Raw genomic sequence first — 20811 nt, 5'->3', positions numbered from 1 at the left:
GGACCAAAAGCGGAACTTCAGAGCGACGTTGTACAAAGCAAGCCTCCGCACCCCAACTAACACACCACCTCACAACCATCCTCACAACGTTGGGATTCGACCGTAATTTCGGATGTGATGCGGCAACATTTTCAGAGGGTGAGATATATTTCCCGTGGCAACAGCGCTCACACGGCAGACCGACCGTGATGGATGGGAAACAATAATGGCACAGGTTAAAGGTTCTCGCAGGAAGCGCATTAGCTAGCCCACACCTTTCGCGTGTCGTTCCCTAAGAGGGTGGAAAATGAAAACTAGGACAATTCGTTAGACCTAACGCGATACCTTTCTCTTTCATTTGACATACTCATGATCTTGACCACAGGGCTAACTGATCAACTGATTATTAATTAGAAATGATCTTAGCAGTGCCTTTTCTTTCTTATGTTAAATAAATGATTTGGACGTATCGTTAATTAAGATCGATGTCGTGTAAAGCCGATATAATTGAAAGTAACGATATATCAAATCGAAGGATCAAACTTAAATCCTTCAACATTTTGATAACTAATCGATTGATCGTAAAAAATTTTAATATTAATATTTATTTATTTTACGCTAATTACATATGATAAAATTCTCGTAATAATTAAGATCTTTAACAAAGAAAAAAAGTCAAGAGTTATAAATCGAATTTTAATTTAAAACTGCAAAAGCAGTTGCCAGACGTCGATCCATAGTTTTACGTGGAAACTTAAAGTGGTATAGAGAAAGTAACTCGTGGCATAGAAGATGGGAACACAATAGGACTGTCCCGGTATGTCAAACTTTGAGTAATTTCGATAGAGCCAAGATTGGCGGGCCTAATGGATCGTGCCTGTCTAATGGAAGTCCGAATCGATGGGTGGGGTGGGGAAACATTTTAGAGAAGAAAACGTTCGAATGGTTGGGGTGGTTCTCCCGCTGCCTTTGCATTAGCCTTCTTGAAAAGAAAATGGTGAACCGGCCTTCTCAGTAAGGAAAAAAAAGGGGGAAACGGACGATAGAACGTAAAGCACCGTGTCGAGGACAAATTAAAAGAGGAACTCGCGCAAAAAGGAGCCAGTGAGTGAATGAGAAAGAGAGAAAGAGAGAAAGAGAGAAAGAGAGAGAGAGAGAGAGACAGAGAGAAAGAAAGGTATAGAGGGAAACTGAGAAAAAGAGATGAACGAGGGTACACTGGTTAGTGGGGGTAAAGGCTATGACGGTCTCAACCCTCGAGTCATTAAAAACGCGCTCGTCGTTCTGGCTATTAGAATGACAAATGACATCGTTGACGGCGCCAAATTAGTACGATGAAAGGACGACAGCCATCGCGAAAGCTAGCTTACGTTGGTACCACTCGTGAAAAGTCCATGCTAAAAGAGGCCGCATAGTCTACGTCGGGGGTTCCCATTGGGACTACCGGTAGATTAATAATTCTTCTTAGTTGAGTTAAACAATTCCAAGTATTCTTGGTATTTCAATGTCCTCAATGAAAAAAGTCTGAGCAGTATGACTCACGATAATTGAGAAACTGGAAGTCTTTTTAAAAGTCGTTTTATAAAATAAATAAAACCGGTCGTTGCATTAATCAAATAATAAACGATGTCGTTACTAATTAGGGACTTTGAATTAAATAGGGGGAAAAAAAAAGATATCAGGATCGTTTGATAAAAATAACCTACCTGATGATTGAGCCTTGTAATTGGACAGCATCTTAGCGATCTTGAATATCTTTCTTATATATTTTTCTTTCCTCTCCATTCTGATGACAAATGGGAATGGGAAGAACGATTTAGCTTATTCTATGGGTTGAAATAAAAAAGAAAAAGAAAGAAAAAAAAAAGGGGGAGATCAAATTGTTCACTTCGCTAAAAGTTTTATTTTCGTCCATTCGGACAGAGATAGTCTTATGTCTGTATATGTATAACATGTGTACGTTCTGTGTTGCATGTCTTTATGTATATGTATCCTGTGTATGTATACGTATATTCGTGTGTACTTGTGATACATTAGACCTCACACTCGCAATCTCCTACATCCCAATAATATAATATAATATATATATATATATATATATATATATATATATATATATATAGTAGTGTCTATCTCGGTAGCATACAAAAGAATACAGGCACACAGATATCAAATATGCTTCCGGTACTTGTTATTATATACTAGTCGACCAATATAATTACATTCATAGTGGTACCTCTCGTCCTTTACGATATAATTATTATTATAATTATAATAATTATTATTATTTTTATTATTATTATTATTATTATTATTATTATTATTATTATTATTATTGTTGTTGTTGTTGTGTTGTTATTATTATTATTAATATACAATTTATGTACAAATGGTCACTGTTCGCATTTACTTTAGGCGAACATATCAGCAATCTTTCACGTTTACATACATATTATGTATAAATTACAACGTTATATACACGAAGAGAAAAAGAGAGAGAAAGAAAGAAAAAAAGAAAGAGAGAGAAAGAGAGAGAGAGAGAGAAAGATAGAAAGAGAGAGAGAGAGAGAGAAAAAGAGAGAGAGACGACGTATCATATCATTTTCACGATTATTCTATTATAATAATGATAATATAGTAATAAAAAATTCTTACGAATTTAATATTATGAATGACAAAAATTTAACACGAATTTCGGAAACAATGGAACGAGTTCAACACCGAGCGAGCGTTAACGAAAAAAAAGTTAATCTCCCCGACTGAATCTCTCGAGAGGTATTCGAGTGAGTGCGAAAGGGTGGGAGAGGGTTAGAGAGGGAAGAAGGGAGGAAGGGGAGTAAATGGTGAAAGTGGTACGGCCGAAGGACTTAAAAAATGCAGACGGGTGTTCTTCGAAGCGAGGGCCACTAGAAGATCGCATGCAAAGAGTTTCGAGCATGGCAGACATCGTGACTGCCTCGATACGACCGGCTCGTTCTCTCTTCTTCTTCTTCTTCTTCTTCTTCTTTTTCTTCTTGTTCTTTTTTTTTTGTATTCTTTTTCTTTTTGTCATTCTTTTTATATTTTTCACGTAAGCTCGCCCTCAGTACAGTGGCTCTCGTTATATTCCATCCGTCAGGAGCGTGCCGTATCGCTACGATATATCGCATTGTCGTAGACACGTCGCGTCGCTGAGGTCGACGCGATGTTTAACCCTTCCTCTAACCTCTCCTTTTCCCTCCCAATCACACACATACTCTCTCTCTCTCTCTCTCTCTTTCTCTCTCTTTTTCTGCGTTCCATTTTAAGGGTAGCATGCACGAAGTGCATACTCGCGAACAGATATGGCAAAACTCGAGCAAAATGCCTTTCTTTATTTCGAGAGCTTAGATCACGAATTCTCGACGTACAATTATTAGTTATATTTTTCGTTGTTTCTTTCTTCCCTCTCCTTTTTCATTGCTTTCTATCATGCCCTCACTCACATATTTTCCCTTTCACATTAACATTCGATAACACTTTATCATTCTGGTTAGACCTTTAACATTTTCATTTTTTTTGTTTTTTTTTGTTTTTTCCGATATATCATATAAACAACTAATGCGACAGATTTGTCTGAAAGAAATTAGTTGTCTCTTTTTCTTTTCTTTTTTTTTTTCTTTTCTTGTTTTTTTCTTTTTTTGTTTCTCTTTTCTAAAGGATACAACTAATTTCAGTGTTATGGTATATGATACATGGAAAAATTTTTGGATAAAAAAAAAAAAGGAAAGTATAATAACGAGATAAGTCTTACGTAACATCTTCGCGTCTTATAGCTCGTTCTTAAATATAAATCGATGATTGTCGTCGGAGAGGAATCGACAGGTTTATTGGAAGTGCAGGAGGAATAGTCCTGGAACGAATAGTTCTAGTGAAATTGATCCTTTCGATTCCTCGCCGTATCGAATCACGAAAAATGATGCACTTCGTTTTCTAACAAAGATACACGACGTTATTGCGATTGAAATTATTTATTTGCTCGTGCCTCCTATGAACTTAAGGCGCTTGAGAAGATCTGTATATGTTTTTTGTTTGTTTGTTTGTCTGTCTGTTTGTCTGTCTGTCTGTCTGTCTGTCTGTATGTATGTATGTGAAATATATATACATATATGTATATATCTATGTATTACATTTACGCGGTCCCCTAACAATTAATATTTACATTCCGTCGAAGCACTTTGAAGCACTCTTATCATTATTCACCATTTTTTTTATTTTCCTAATAACTTTTCCTTCATCCGATATATCCTATGAGGCGACGATGTCAACGATTATTATATACTAGAGATATACATTGCTAAGATTTTGATCGTTGTAAAACATTATATATATATATATATATATATATATATATATATATATATATACATATATTTATATACCTTATATATATATATACGCGTCTCTGTGCCTTCCCCTCCAAAATAAAAGAAAAAAAAGAATAAAAATAAAAAAAGGAAATAAAAGAGAAGAAAAGAAATTTAAAAATAAAAAAATAATGGACATACGCGTCCAAGGAACATATAGTTTTCTTGTGATCTATAAAAATTATATTATTTCTCGAGCATGATTCTCACGATGGTTTCAAATTCATTAAAAGAATCTTGGCTAGGTATTAATGGAAACAATTTAATTATACATCGCTAAAATCCTTTCGTGTGCACTTTTGTTTCTTCCTTTTTTTCTATTTCTTTTCCTTTTTCTTCCTTCCCTCCACACCTTTGGACCACAAAAAAAAAAAAAATCGAGAAATAAAAAAAGGAAACTTCTTTCCGACGAGACGTGTTAAAGCACATACACGCGCGCGCGCTAAACGAAGAAATAGAGATAGAGAAAAAGAGTGTTAGAAAGAGAGAGGGAGAGTGCTATTCGCGAGAGCCGCAAGCTCTTTCTTTTTTCTTTTATTTTTTTTCCTCTTTTTTTTCTTTTTTTCTTTTTTTATTTTTTTTCTATATCACAATATAGTCGCGTTAACGTTCTTTTCTTCCTGTACTCGAATTCTCTTTTCCTGTTCTTTTTTCATTCCTTAAACCTTTCTTATCATCTTTCTTAGTTACTTAATACACACGCAATTATTATTGTTGTCTCATCCTGTATTGTCTATTCCTTACGTCTGTATATTTTATTTTGTTTAATCTCGTTGCTTGAAGGCGTTTTGGTACAGATAGAGAAATAATCTTGGGTCTTTAATATATGTATATAATGCATATATGTACTATGTACGTTTAGAGTTCGTTTTGGATAATATGCAATCATTCATTCAATCTTTATATATATATATATATATATATATATATATATATATAAACACACATACTTATATTCATATTTTCACTTCTCATGGGCATACATATGTATATAAATAAAGAGGGTCTTTCAGGGAATTGCAAAATTGGGGAAATATCACTACATACATTTATAGGATTTTGCAAAAGAATATACAGCATAATATCTATAATACATATATATATATATATATATATATATATATATATATATGTATGTATGTATGTATATACAGGGTGTCACGTAAAATGTCCATTATTATTATTATATTTCAAACAGTACAACTTAGTCCTGTAATGCTTGTCTATGTTAATATTTAACTGTTCCGTTTTATATAGGACATCCTGTATATAACACGATAAAGGAAGCGCGCGCGCAAGCGTCTCAGCCCTTTGTATCGGGAAGAGGATCGGATAAAGTTCATTATTTTAATATAATATACATATTCATTATTTTTATCCAAACGTCAGTCTTAGCTAAGATTCGAGATCAAAGCTCGCTATATTGTCCCGACGCTTTTTCGATGGATCGATCTGGTCCACAACGCTCGTAAAAGCGCTCTAAACCGAGCGATTAATTATCCTTCGCTCGTGCCGACGTTCTTTCGAATAAATATTCGATTAATCAAGCTCGACATTACTTTTTTTTACCTCTCTTTCTCTCTTTTCTTTGTGTAATTGTAGACACATATATATACACATATTATACATATATGAATATATATGAATATAGTATATATATGTATATATATATATATGCGTGTGTATATCTTTCGGTCGGACTCGAATCGATAGTGAGCTCGATCTTGTTGCACATGCGTGCCGAATAGAGCGAATCATTAGCTTTACTCGTTCTGGAAATCCGTCAGTTATCTCGATTAGTTTTATTACGCGTTAACATTCTTTCTCCTTTGTTTTTCTTTTATTATTATTTTCCTTCTTACAAAGTAGATACGTAAAATATATACAAATGTTCTATGTCCTTTCTCGCGTATCTCTTAACGACGCGTTTAAAGCGTTCGAAGTTAAAGATCAAGCGTATTCCGATCATCTTAATATTAAGATAAAGGAGAAAGAGGATTAGGAACAAAAGTAAGGATTGTACGATAATAAAAATGATCGTGTGACATCCGGAATACAATGGCAGTGAGCAAGAGAGATAGATAGATAGATAGATAGATAGATAGATAGAGAGAGAGAGAGAGAGAGAGAGAGAAAAAGAGAAAGATAGAGAGAGTGAGAGAGATCTTTACGAGTAACGAGAAACGACGTAATCCTATAAAAAATCGAAGCAGACCAATACTATAATACGAGTATGTATTATCATTCTATAAAAGATATGTCTTAAGTATTCGAGTAGTTCGAATGAATTACGTTCGATCTTGATTGGCTGTTCCTCGTTCGATCCGTCGATAATACGAGCACATCTATTATTATCTTACTCTCTTTCTCTTTTTCTTTCTTTTTCTTTCTTTTTCTTACACAAATCATTGGATTTTTTTTCTTTTTTTTTTTTTTTTTTCTCCCCAAAATCCATTTATAAAGGAAACGTGTCGCGACGTTGAATTTCCAGAAGAGTTAAGGATCGGTAATTATCGCGATTATCATTATTAAAATCTGATATGCTAATTTCGTGTAATACAACCGTGAGAATTACGCCCGTTTTATCTAACTACTTGTATAGTATGTATATACATATATATATATATATATATATATATATATATATTTACACACATACTATATTCTCGAATATTAACGCTTAACTATGATTACATTGTTTATAGTGCGTCAATGGCAGTGCACGTCGAAGAAAAACGAAATAAATTTGAAATTTGTTAGATCTTTCATGCGAACACATAAGATTTCATGTGTTTCCCATAGACTCATCGTGCGAGGACGCATTTGATAGAGTAAAACGTATTGCTTGATCTTCATTGCTTTTGTCGTGTTATTATACGTGTTAAATTTGCTCCATTTCAATTATATTCATATAAGAATTCATCATTCTATAATAACTACGCAATATTAATTAACTTATAATTATGACGATTAAAAATGATATAACAATGTGTGAATGATCAACGGGTCACTGATGTAGAATAGTATATACACATATTTGTATTTTCCTTATTACAGATTACTTGAACCATTACTTGAAATTTAAAAAAGAAATATCGTTTAATAAGTTGAAATTAAACGAAGATCAAAGAGTAGTGTAATTAATCAAGTATAGTAATTAACGTACCTCTGTAACCTTCGACACGTTTTGCGTATATCCCTGAAGAATGCGCGCGCGTGTGCTTCATTGTTTATGTATATGTATGTATGTATGTATGTATGGATGAACATGTGTCGTGCGATTTTACGCATATCTATGAAGGGAGTGTTCTCTGCGTTTGCTTCCTCTGCGTTCGCGTTCGCACACTGGCTCTGGACTCGGCGGATTGGAATATGTCAGATTGTTCGAGCCGCGTGGTGGTGGAGCACTCATCGGTGGTGGGGGAGGTGGAAAAAAGCTCTGTAAACACGCCTAAGAGGACAACGATGATTCATTAGAATTCTCTCTTCTGTTTGTTTTGAAACTTACTTGATCTATACGATCGAAATATTCCGAGAAAAGTAAACATTCGAAAAAAAAAATTATTATTCAGATAATAATAATAAAGAGAGAGAAAGAGAGAGTGAATGTGTGTGTGTGTGTGTGTGTGTGTGTCTATGTATGTGTGTGTGTACATCATTATTTTGAACAGTAAAAATATGGATCTGTCAAATAAAATTAAAGATTAAGATGAATTAATACATGTTATATTATATTTTTAAAAATTATCTTATTTTTAAGGAAATTTTATTGAACTGTCTAGTATGTCTGTACGATTTTATCAAACAACATCGGCTATTGTGAGATTAAAATTCGGAAAGACCGAGTGCTTACCTTCGCACTGCCTCTGGATGACGACTTGGAAAATACGCTATCTTGATCGCTGCTCACGCTAGGCACAGGCATTGGTACCGCGTAATCGTAGGTGGCATCTGCACGATATAGACCACACGAATCAACATTAGTGACTCGAAAAAGTGTATCACGAACACGACAAAATTAATCGTTTGATAGTTATGAATTATTATTAATATAAGAAAAATAATACAATAAGTAATTATTTAAGGATTAAAATAAAAGTGAGCAAATGTTAGAGTGACATTTTTTTTTCTTTTTTTTTTTTTTTTAATTATTCGCAATATTTTGAAATAAAATATAAAAAATTCTATTGAAGTCAAGAACGTATGTTTGCCGACGAAGAAAAGTTTCCACTTACCAGATTGTTCAACGCTGTCGTGAAGATCCTTGTTGTCTATAACGACGGTGCTGTATCCGTAATAAGCAGCATGAGGAGGCTCTCGATACTTGTTCTCGTGGAAGGGTTCCTGATATTCGTCCAATCTAACATCTCCCAATAATCGATCATTAAGATCACGTGGTAGGGTCGTTAATTTCGTTCCAGCATACCGATCGTCTAATTCCTCTACTCTATACGTCATCAAAGAAGGATCCTTCTCTGTTGTTCCATAAGCTGATTCGGGTGATAAATGCTGATGGTTGCTCGAAGGAATTGCACTTTTTGCACCTAAGGGACTGGCAAAGTTTTTTCTTTGTCGATGACGCGACACTATGAGAAAAATGGCAACTGCTAAAAGCAAAATGACTGCTGCTAAAACTCCTATGATCACGGCCATATATGTAGGATCATCTTGCTTAGCGACGGGAACTTCGGCTTGCAAGGGATTGTCTCGAGCAGAATTTCGATCACGACTTCGTGGAGCTTCGGTTGTAGGCGGAACTTCTGGAGTAAAATTACCATGCGCGATATCTGCAACATTTGAGGTAGACGATAAAGTGATTAAAAGATCGTAAAAGTTTTGAGATTACGTGTAGAATAGAATTTGAAAAGCTTACCGGAATCAAAAGTGATTTCACTGATCATTATCCATTTAGCAGCGAAGCTAAACCTCAATTTGACGAATTTTCCAATTCGATGATGAAGTTTGATCGTGATATTTCTCGATTGTTCAAAAATCTTATCTTCCATATATGAATAGACGATTGGATCGCCAGTGTAATACTTGCCACCCACGCTGAACATGATGCTCACTTCGGAGAACACCTAAGCGAGAAAGAACAAAACATTGGTGAGTTCTCTTATTCGCTTGTAATCCGCCTACGTCGCTTGCAAGGACGTTAGCAGTCTCGTCGCGTTAACGCAGTCAATCTCAACTCTCGTTAAATCGGCAAATATCGCTTATTAACGCTATTACGAGCGCTTAAAGCGCACTCGATTATGGATATAATCAAAGGCTATTATCGTTATCACCATCGTGCAAGAGAGGGAATGAATGAGAGAGCGAGTGAATGAGTGAGTGAGTGAGTGAGTGAGTGAGTGAGTAAGTGAGAGAAAGAAGGAGAGAGAACGGATAACGACCTTAACGCTGATGCATCAGGATCGAAGAAGCGAATACGCGCGGAATGCTAATTCGGGTCTCTTACTAGTTGAAGAAGATCGTGAAGAGGAGGAACCGACAGATAAACGAAGAGAGATAGCACGAGAACTAGGACTGGTACGTGGTACACGAAAGCGAAGATTACAAAACCCAGATTATCAAACTCCGTCTAAGATGAGGTTCATGGATTTTCGTCTTCTCCTCAGAGAGATAGAAACACCAACTTGAAGAAGAAAGAAAGACGAAGACGGAAGACTACTGACTACGCTTTGAAGTGCAGTGTCTTTCAGGAGACGTGTCCTATCCGTGCAAGTGGGCACTCGCTTGTTAATAGAAGGAGTTGTTCAAAAGTGGAATGGGTTGAGAAGGTTGCCAACTACTCTTCTCTCTCTCTCTCTCTCTCTCTCTCTCTCTCTCTTTCCTCTAGGCTCTCCTATACATCTAAGTACTGCCGATTTGCCAGACTACCGGTATTGTATTCGAATACGTGGCGTATCTGTACTCTCCGGATCGTTGCTTGCCACCATTGTGTATATGAGAGAGGGAGAGAGAGAGAGAGAGAGAGAGAAAAAGCTCTCGCGATGTTACCTTGCTCCCTTCGAACCTACTCTTCCACCCTTCTTGAATCTACGTTGCTGAGCGTTTCTACTGCCTACCCAAGCTACTAGCTATCCTCCTCTCTTCTTCCACTCATCATGCTTGTTCCCTCTCGCTCGCTTGGTCGCGGCTATACAATCGGCTCCCGGGCTGGGTAATGAGGCGCTCCATTCAAATAAATCTTGATACCGGTAGGAGAGTGTTTCGCGGCCCATTATATAGAGAGATCCCAACGTGAGCTGGAAAATTTTCGCGGAAGGGCCAAACACCGTCGCTGAGAATCCCTACGCGTTAATGCCAACAAGCAAAAGAAGCTTTCTCCTAACTACGACTCACCCTATCTCTCTCTTTCTGCCTCTCTCTCTCTCTCTCTCTCTCTCTCTCTTTCTCTCTCATTCTATTTCATTCTATCTCATTCCAGCTAGCAAAGCCAGAGGCTAACCGTTGTTGCGCCTCGTTAACCATCCTACAACCTCGACCTTGACTCCAACGTGAAAACTGGATTCTATGCCGTACATACCACCCTCGTCTTTTCCGGGCACGGATTAAAGCTTTGCGCTGGATATCTCCCTCCTTCGTATGGGTTTTCAACCCGAGTCTATATTTATGGTTCTTTCTCTTTTTTCTCACTACCTTTTTCCTTTCCTTGAACTATCATTCTCGCGTAAGCTCCTCCTCCTATTCACGTTTTTTCCTTTCTTTCTTTCTCTATTCTTTTCTCTCCCTCCGTCCGTTTTCCTTTGGTCGCCATTTTGGTGAAAACGGAAAGTCGCCCGAGGGTCTTCCAATTTCCTCTTCGTCACGCGCATATTATATACTTCTATGTCTGCAGACATTTCTGAGCCCGCTGTTATCCGGAAAGTTTCATCGTTCGAATTTTTCGATATTTCCAAGACTCCCGAGGATTGTTCGAAGCAACGACGAAGAGCATGTAACTTCGTCTAACGATAAAGTTTCGTGAAAGTCATGGAAATAATAGGTTCTCTGTGTACGGCGGTGGTAAGACGGACGCAAGTAATATCTTTAATAAGTTAGTAACCAGTGTGAGAATGTACGCGAGTGTTCATTGTTGAACGAGCAAAGAAATGTTGCGTTTGATAGAGAAAATTCGTAAAAAAATATTGGAGAAAATACGACTACGTGGAGTTATACTGTTCGTTGTTCTTGGTAAGTATAAAGAATGGCGGGGAGAAATAGGGAGCAAGTTGATACGAGAAAGAAAGGCAAAGTACATCAATGATCGTCACTATACGTTCAGGAATTCTCTATATGTTCATGAGTCGCGTGTATGTTATGCGCGATGTTATCGATCGAAAAGAAAGTTAGCGGGGCAGACATGCGAGAACTTGGAAAGAACGATGAAGTCATCGTGTATATTAACGCAACTAGGAAAATTTAATACATAGACGATCACTTTCGTAATATTTCATGGTTGCACATATGACATCATTAGATGTTTTGTTATTAACTTTTCTTTATAGTATTTCCACTAATTACATAACTTTGGAAAATATATAATCCGATTATTAATTTAACGATAAAATTCATTAAAGTTCTAATTAATGTTAACAAACAACTTTGTTGTTACGGATAACAATTTTATAATATTTTCTATTTTTGTGAGAAAGTTACTTAAGTATTTTATAAAATTTCGTATCTTCTTAAAATTTATGTTAATCTTCAATCATGTAATGAAGTTTTTTATTAAACTCACTTGTACTTCCTTGGTGAACTGATTATTGCAGTAAATGTGAACGGCTGAAAACTCTCTGACGTGGTCGAATTCAAATTTGATCTCAAGCGGATGACCCGAACGAGTATCATTCCTCCAGCCGACCCAACCTTGACCACGATCGTAATCGTAGTAGCTCATCTTGAAATTATCCGGGCCGATCTTGCCGTCGGTTAGTTGACCTAATCCTCGTAGTAGCTGACCGTCCCAGTAACCATCGTAAGTAGCATCAAAGAACTCCCAGTTACTTCGCTTGTCTCCTTGAGGCATCGAATATGAAACGATACCGTCGTTCCAAGGACAACCGTACAACTCGACTCTCATGCAAACTGTACGACGATGATAACTATACGGTAGGAATCGTACTTTGCTCGCCCACATTGGTGGATCTAGCTCGTGTTTCGACTCCAGGTATGTATTTGTGTTGCCTTTTATCACCTAAAAAAATATAAATAAAATTTCATCGTTACACAGTCTTAAATCTATATTTTTTTCTTTTTTTTTAATTCAATTGAAATTATTTTTTTCTCAATATAAATATTTTCTCTTAATCTTTTATAATTATTACTTATATTTAAAATTTGTTAAAATTTTCTCAATTATCCACTTAATTCATTGTTTAACCATAGACATTATTACGTATATCCTATTCTATACTAATTACTAATCATTATAGTTCGATATGATATGGACGATCGAGTTACGATGTTGTGACAGTGTATTCGAGAGCAAAAAGATGAGACATATCTCATGTATATAAAAGAGAGACTTAGATCGGAGCGGCATTGCAAAAGGTTCTCCGAGCTATGTCGGTTATTTCATTTTGAGGATAACGCATCGTTAGAAGAGACAAGACCCGTTCGTAATATTCTTTGAGCGTTCGCGACTCACCCACTGTCTTCTTACAGAGGAGGAAGAGGAGGAGGAGGAGGAGGAGGATGAAGGAGGAGGAGGAGGAGGAGGAGGAGAGGAGATTTGTCCAGTTGGCGGCGAGCTGCTTCGAAACAAGGCTCGTTCTATTCGACCGTTCAACCGCGAGCAACGACGAAAAGACTCGCCCTCGCACTACATGAGAAAGGGAGAGATAGAAAGAGAGGGAGAGGGGGGAGAGAGGAAGAGAGAAAGAGAAAGATAGAGAATGAAAAAGAAAGAGATAGATATAAAGAGAAAGAAAGAAAGAAAAAAAGACAGAGAGAGAGAGAGAGATAAAAATAGTGATGGAAAGAGAGGGTTAGAGCGAAGAGGGAATATCGAGAATTTCTCGAAGAGCGAAAGACCCTTCGAAACAAAGGCTCTCTTATTTCCCACTTACGGACGACTCGTCGACTCGCTTCTCGGCTCTCGCGTAATACCTACAACCTTCTCACGTATGGTTAATTACGTGAGCGTACTGCACATTACGAGGAGTATACAACCACGTACACAAGTGTCCTCCCTCTCGTTTTCTCTTTCTCTCCTCTTTATTTTTTTTTTTTTGTCTTTCCTTTTTTGCTTTCTTTCCACCTACTCCTAGAACATCTTTCTGTCTATTTCTATCTCATTCTTCTCTTTCTCTTTCTCTTTTCTCTTTCTCCCTTTAGTTCGTATCTTTTCTTTCTCTTTGCCAGTGTTAACGACCCTATTATCGTCGTTCGCGAGACATCGGTATTTCTACTATTTCCTCTCTCTCTCTCTCTCTCTCTCTCTCTCTCTCTCTCTTTCTCCTTTTAACATTGCCATTCGTACTCGTACATGTAACACATTTCGATAAGATTCCAATTGAAACGTTTCGTACATTTATTTGAAAACACTATCGTTTTTCTTTTTCAAATTTCTATTCTTTTTTCTCCTTTTTTTTTTTTTTTTTTTTTTTTTTTTTTATTGACTTCGTCCAATTCAATCGAACACTTTTATTATATGAATTATTGAAAAATTGTTAAGAATGTTAAATCATGAATAGGGGATACTTGACACGTACAAGTTCATTCGTATCTTATTATAAATAATGCTTGCATTTAATTTAATATGAATGTAAAGGGAATGAAAAATTATTAAAAAAAAAAAAAAAAGAAAAAAAATCTATATTCCTAACGTTAATAAAAAAAGATAAAGATCCTTTTTTCATAACTCGATGTTCGTTTCGTGTAAGGTGTTTCGTGGTCACGAGACTGGTTCGTAGCAAATTCCGAACAAGTCGACGACAGGAGCTACCGTCAGCTACCTGTCCTCATCGATGCAGCAGAAACGCGAGGAAAACATTAACATAAAATGGGCGTTGGTCTTGAGCCACGCCTACCTCTTTGTCGCATCGGCTCTCTTTTTCTCTGGAATTTGTCTACCGAAAATCTTGTCGGAGATGGAGAGAAAAAAAAAAGAAAGAAAAAAAAAAGAATAATAAAAGATTCAAGAGGAGGAGGAGGAGGAGGAAGAAGAAGAAGAAGAAGAAGAAGAAGAAGAAACGTCAAGAAACGTGAGGAGTGAAAGGGGAGGAAGAAATAATTTAAGAAGCGATATCAGAGGAAAGTCTTTTACTCTGAATCCGTTTGCGGCTTCCCTCTTTTCATCTCTTTCTTTCTCTCTTCTTCTGGCTCTCGCGCTCCTTATAGCGTGGGAGGGAAGATAAATATCGAGATTATTTATTTTTCCTGGCGGCCGCGCGAACGGCCCGACGACTCGTAAATGCCGTCGTATTTTTGCTCTCTCGTGCAAGTCCACCCTCTCCGAATTCGCGGTTGATATTTACGAAATTATCTTCCGGGAGAAAAAAAAAGAATGAGATAGAAAGGGAACGGAGAGAGAGAGAGTGCGTGTGTGTATGTTTGTGTGTGTGTATGAGAGAGAAGAAAAAAAAGAAAAGAAAAGTGATACAGGGACAAGTGAAACTCCTCGATTGGTATCTTATCGAGATATCCCACAGGTACGAAGTAATGGCTTGAAAAGAATAAAACAAGTTAAACGTATCTCCATCCTCTGAAGCACTCTTCTTCTTTCAAAGAATCCACTATCGATTCTCGTCTGATTCCATCCATTGATAAACATGTAAAACTAAAAATATAAAGGTACAGTTGTATTTCTAAGTTGTGTCAGATGGAAGAGAAGAAATATAATATCGATTTTGAAAGAAATATCTATTAATAAAAATAAACATTTTTTTTAAGGATAATAATTAGATATTTTAAAATAAGATATTTAATTTTTTAAAAACTTATTAGAATGTCAGAAGAACACACACACACACACACACACGAAAAATACATACTTACGTCTAAAGTTTTCCATTGTAATTTAATGGCAAAAATTATTTTTTTTCAACTCGATCTCTATTTCTCTCCTCCCCTTCATTTTTTATATAATACATAAAATCATATTTCATAAGGGTTTCAATGAGAACGGCTTGTTTATTTTGATATGTTTTTTTTTTTTTTTTTTTTTCTTTTTTACTTGTCGTACGGATCAATATCGCGCGACATGAATGTACTTAGTCTAAATTAATGTTTCAGAAGGTATTTCGCTGAGTGAAGACGCACATACAAAGTTTTTTACTCGTGTCAGAAAATAATTACCGAATTGCCGTCTCGAACGCCTACATGCGGACCGCCACGAATGAAGTCGTTTTCTGTATTTCTACTCTGCCTTTGTCGCACGTATATTAGTATTTGCGTATATAGGTATGTGCACAAGTACATACCCTTGCCTCGTAGATTTTTCTTAATTTCCTTTAATAGTCCGTGAACACGACTCGCTGACAGCCGTACCGGTTATATTCTACGAAGGTCGAGCGTCCTCGAAAGAACGCTCGACGATCGTACGTACGATAAGGACGAACGTCGTTCTGTAATTAAGCGACGAGAAACACGCACACACACTGAGAAGGATGTTTCTCTCAGCGGGAGGGAACGTACCGCGGGGACGCAAATTTCTGCGGATTTATACTGGCACTTTTCTCTCTTTCTCTTTCTCTCTTTCTCTCTCTCTCTCTCTCTCTCTTTCTCTCTCTATTTCTCTTTCTCTCTCTTTCTTTTTCTTTCATATCAACCACTTGGGTGGGCCCAACCTTTTCTTATCCATTTGAACTGTTGTCCTCGAGAAAACCTTACGGACTCCTGCAGGTCGTATCGATCCTTGATAGAGACCGTGCCCCTAACTCCAAGAAAACATTGTACTATTTATCGTCTAATAAAAAGAAACAATTCTTATATTGCTATTTTAAGAAAAAAATATTTTCAATTATTTTGAAACATTTTTGCTTTTCATTCAAGCGTAATCGCATCTATATAATTTAAAAGAAATTATTATTCTCTAAAAGATAGATATACGATAATTGAATTCTCGTTAATTGTTGCACGATAGAATTCATTCATAGAAATGATCTGATAGGTAATATAATACGAATATCGGATCTGAAAATATTAATGATTCGAATCATTGAACATGTATAATAATTATTTGATGAAATAACGTTTAAATAAAATAAATATCTAATTATATGTTGATTAAATTTATTCGACATTACTTAAGCTAGTAATTATTTTGGAAAATAATTAATATATGAGTTTAGAAATGAGTTAAGAAATAAAATTCGACTTAACTGAATCGACGAATGAAAGACCTTCACCGAGTTTATGAATAAATGAGAAAAAAAAAAAGGTCGTAGAAACAAGGAAATCTATATCAAAGTATAAAGGGCATCTCTAGAGAGCCATGATCCCTTTAGAATTTCGCAGTTCGTGAGATTCGTAGAGTACTTCGGTATGGCCTCGCCTATTCAGACAGGTACGTTCTATATAGGTGAGTTGAATATCGTCTGACCCGTGTGCACGCGACGACCTTCCCTTCCCTCGTTTTATTGATCCACCCTCCTATACAAATAAGCTCGAGGCAGCCCCTCTTTCGTACTAACTCCCGAGGAAAACCTCTTCAACGATCGGACGCTTTACGTTTTTTCTTTTCTTTTTTTTTTTTTTTTTCTTTTTTTTCTTCCTTTCTCTTTTTCTTTCGATACGAATTTCGAGATATCTCGTGAATCTTACGCATGCGCAAGAAACAATTCTTACTAGCATGAATCTAATCTAATAAAGTTTCTTTGTTATTTTATTGTATGATAAGAATAATGTATAACGTGATAGTGTACAATAGTATTATTTTGAAATGTTCGATTATGTGTATAATTCAACGCGAATAATTTTCCAATCCTTCGTCTGATTTCGATATCGATGTATAAATTAAATTTTATCGATGTAATGGACGTATTTTCCTTCTACAAATATGGGAATTCGTAGAGAGCGAATATGTAGATTAAGCGCAGTGAGAATTGCGAAACAATCGGATCCATTTACAAGCTCGAGTAGAGCAAGATCGGCTCAGTGAGTCCACTACATTTCTACGAGATTGAAGCGTTGTCCAACCAAAAGCTGATAAGATCTCTTCAATATATTCATGATACATTGCAGAATTTCCCACGAACAAATCAATATGAAGTATCGTTCCTTTGGTATTATAGAAAATACAATAAAGAATCGTTATTTCTAGTACGATATGAAACCATTCAAGAAGTTTTCAGCTTATTTGTCAGATAGTGCTTTTAAAATTGCTGAATAGTAGTACTTTTAAAATCACAGAATATTGCATTGTCTACTTCATTAACGAGCTAGTATATTCCCAGTTACAAATCTATTCCAGTTAAATGTTGAAAGACAAAAAAAAAAGAAAAAGAGTAAGTGAGTTAGTGAGAAAGTGTGTGTGTAAGAGAAAGAGCGAGAGACAGAGAGACAGAGAGAGAGAGAGAGAGAGAGACAGAGACAGAGATAAAAGAAAAGCGTACATCTCTGGAAAATAGCGTATTACATTGAAGATTTACGTCTTGTTAATGTCACGCTTTAGTTGCTGCCCGTGGTCGGCCTTTAGACTCGTGGACAACGCTACAAATCATTCTCCATAATCCGCGCACACGTACGTACGCACGGCCATTTTATGCACATTGCCCTCGACTAAATTTAACCTCTATCGTGCTCCCTCTCGCATTTAACGTGACTCTATTCGGATAAATTACTATAACTTCGCCGATCGATTTGAATTATTCGTTCGTCATAAAAGCCTGTGGTCACTTATTCGAAGTATGGCTACCGAATGGTCTCCAGAGGGTCAACGATGGTAATGCTAGTAGGATATAAAGAAGACTGACGATAAATATATTTGAAATATTCAATAAAATTATTCATTTAATAAATGAATGAATAATAAAAATGATATAAAATTTAAACAATTTTTCTACATGATCGTTTTAAACTATGATCTATTAAGTAATATGAAAAATATTTGACAAATGACTCACTTCCTCGCCACGAACATCCCTGTAGCGAACCCATTTGCCAAGTTTAGGCCTCCAATATTCCAAAAGATACGCTTCCGAATATTCAACGCCTTGTCCATTTCCAAATCGACCTTGAGTACCAGTACCCGTGATCATATGCACCGTATGTAAATCGATTTCCAACCATTCACGTGGTTCAGTTGTGATCTGTTGCTTCGGGCACCAAGCACCACCGTGACTTTCTTGTCGTAGCCTGGAAAAAGTAAATATTTTCTTTTAAGATCAAGATAACCTCTTATTTTCTCATCTCCTCTGTTTCCTTTTCTCGACACTTGTTCGACTTAAACGTTTGATCGATTGGTCTAAGACAATGCAACTTTTTGCGAGAAATCGTGGATGGAAAAAGAAAAAGAAAGCAAGAAAAAAAAAAAGGTTAAATAAAAGAATTGCGAACGGAAGCGATGTGTGCATCATCGAGAAGAGGAAGTCGCATAAATACGTGATCGTCTTCCTGGCCGACGGATAACCGTCACCTTGCTGGATGAGGTGGAGTTGATACGGGGGAGTGAAATTATAATTTATCGATCGTGCCGAGCCACCGGATGACATGAATTAAAGATGAGGTGGCACCATCGCGAGAACGACGACTACGACGACAACGACGACAACGACGACGACTACGACGACGACGACTACGACGACGATGGTGAAGCCACTTCGAGCTGGCTAATAATTGTATTCGCACATACCTTTCACGACACTCAGACACTCAGAGGAGCGTGCTCTTTACCAAAGAATCCTTCGAACGATTCGAGTACCTTTGGAATAATCCTTTGACAAACGATTGGAATGTCCTTTGTGAAGTTAGCATTGAATAATCAGTAGATACTCATATGAAGTATCTATTCGTAAGAATTTTATTATTCAAAATCAAGGAATATGTTTATAATAAGTCTTATAAGATATATGTACATATTGACAAATATATACTCATTCAACTTTCTGGTATTAATAAAGAAAATACAATGTGAAGACAAGAACGAATTAGACGAATTATTCACCGTAAAATTCTTTTGCTCTGAAGAAATTAACCATCATTCGTTCTGCTTCTTAAACTCTCTCATCCTTTCCCTCTCATTTTCTCTCTATCTCTCTCACTTTCCTTCTCTCTTTCTCTCTCTCTCTCTCCCTCTTCCTCTCCCTCTCTCTCTCTTTCTCTCTCTGAAATGTAAGAACTTGAAATTTTGCTTTGACGAGAAGGGCAGTAAAAGCGAATACACGGCGTGAAGTCGCGGAGTTGGAAAGGAAGGAAGAAAAAGAACAAAAAAAAAAAAAAAAAAGAAAAAGAAAAAGAAGATAGAAGAAATAAAGGAAAGCGGTGAAACGAAAGGGATGTTGCATAGAACGAAAAAGAGGGAGATACGGAGAAAGAAAGAAAAAGAGACAGAGAGATGGAGAGAGGTAAGGAAAGAAGGGGAAAGAAAAAGAGAGAGAGAGAGAGAGAGAGAGAGTAAAAGTGAAGGGAGGAAGGAGGTTGAGGATAGAGAGTGAAAGAGAGATAGATAATATGCACCACCGTGAAGGACCATAACTCATAGCCCATTAAGAGAGCTCGAACTGTCTGCCTGCCACTTTGATACAGTCCAGGGCATCAAAGACATTCCGCGTACGCGGCACCCGCTCCACGATAAATCTCAGAACGGACGATTACGTTGCGAGTAGACTCTGCCTGGAGCTGCCACGTTGGCGAATTCGGTGCGAGAAGCTTTTGAGAGAACTAGAGAGAGAGACAGAGAGAGAGAGAGAGAGAGAAAGAGAAATAAAGAGAGAGAGAGAGAGAGAGGGAGAGAAGAGTGGAGTGAGTTACTCGATTATCGGGAGAAACTGTTTGTCGAAAGCACGAACGTGCCAGAAGTCGAGCATACGCTAGGATATATAATGGACGTCGAAATCCAACGTGTTTCTCCACCAGTCGCGAAAACTTCGAATCCGTCTGACGAAGGAGAAGAGAAAGACAAGGTATGAGAGAGAGAGAGAGAGAGAGAGAGAGAGAAAGAGAGAACTTTCGAAAACAGAAGGTACGTTTCTAGCTGAAAGGATTTATATAATATATAACATCGAATCCTTCTGATTTCGTTTATTTGAATAAACGAAAAAGTTAGATCGTAAAATTTTAATTTCTATATATTTTTTAGAATATCGTATTATGACGTATCATCTCATTCATGAATTATTTCGATTTAACTAAAACAACATGATCAACACATGAATAATCCGGTCGTTATGCAATAACTATCGCTCGTTAACGAGTTAAGGTTGCTCTCGTAGCATCATGTAACTTTAATGAAGACATCTTTCCTTATCATGAAAATCATTACCTTTATGGACTCGTTTAGGGTAAAAATGATGGGAGA

The 20811-nt window shown here is 36.7% G+C and overlaps 1 protein-coding gene across 3 annotated transcripts in view; it reads right to left on the bottom strand.

Moving 5' to 3' along the window:
• Positions 1–3477: 3477 nt before the first annotated feature.
• LOC118441537 (discoidin domain-containing receptor 2) overlaps positions 3478–20811 on the bottom strand; it is an 84587-nt gene continuing 67253 nt past the window's right edge. For 2 of the 3 annotated variants that reach the window (XM_035866077.2, XM_035866076.2), the window contains 6 exons: positions 18419–18650; positions 12091–12546; positions 9238–9445; positions 8600–9151; positions 8218–8315; positions 3478–7815 (listed from right to left, as the gene is read on the bottom strand). In XM_035866077.2, coding sequence (XP_035721970.1) covers positions 7648–7815; positions 8218–8315; positions 8600–9151; positions 9238–9445; positions 12091–12546; positions 18419–18650 — 1714 coding nt within the window. In that variant the 3' untranslated portion in view covers positions 3478–7647. The remainder of the gene's footprint in view (positions 7816–8217; positions 8316–8599; positions 9152–9237; positions 9446–12090; positions 12547–18418; positions 18651–20811) is intronic. The other variant, XR_014982757.1, reaches the window with a different exon arrangement.

Source organism: Vespa mandarinia, chromosome 11 (genome assembly GCF_050613455.1).
Source record: "Vespa mandarinia isolate Hongniang chromosome 11, ASM5061345v1, whole genome shotgun sequence".
Classification (NCBI taxonomy): domain Eukaryota; kingdom Metazoa; phylum Arthropoda; class Insecta; order Hymenoptera; family Vespidae; genus Vespa; species Vespa mandarinia.
Note: the sequence above shows the minus strand (reverse complement) of the source record. Positions and strands in the feature narration are given on the sequence as shown.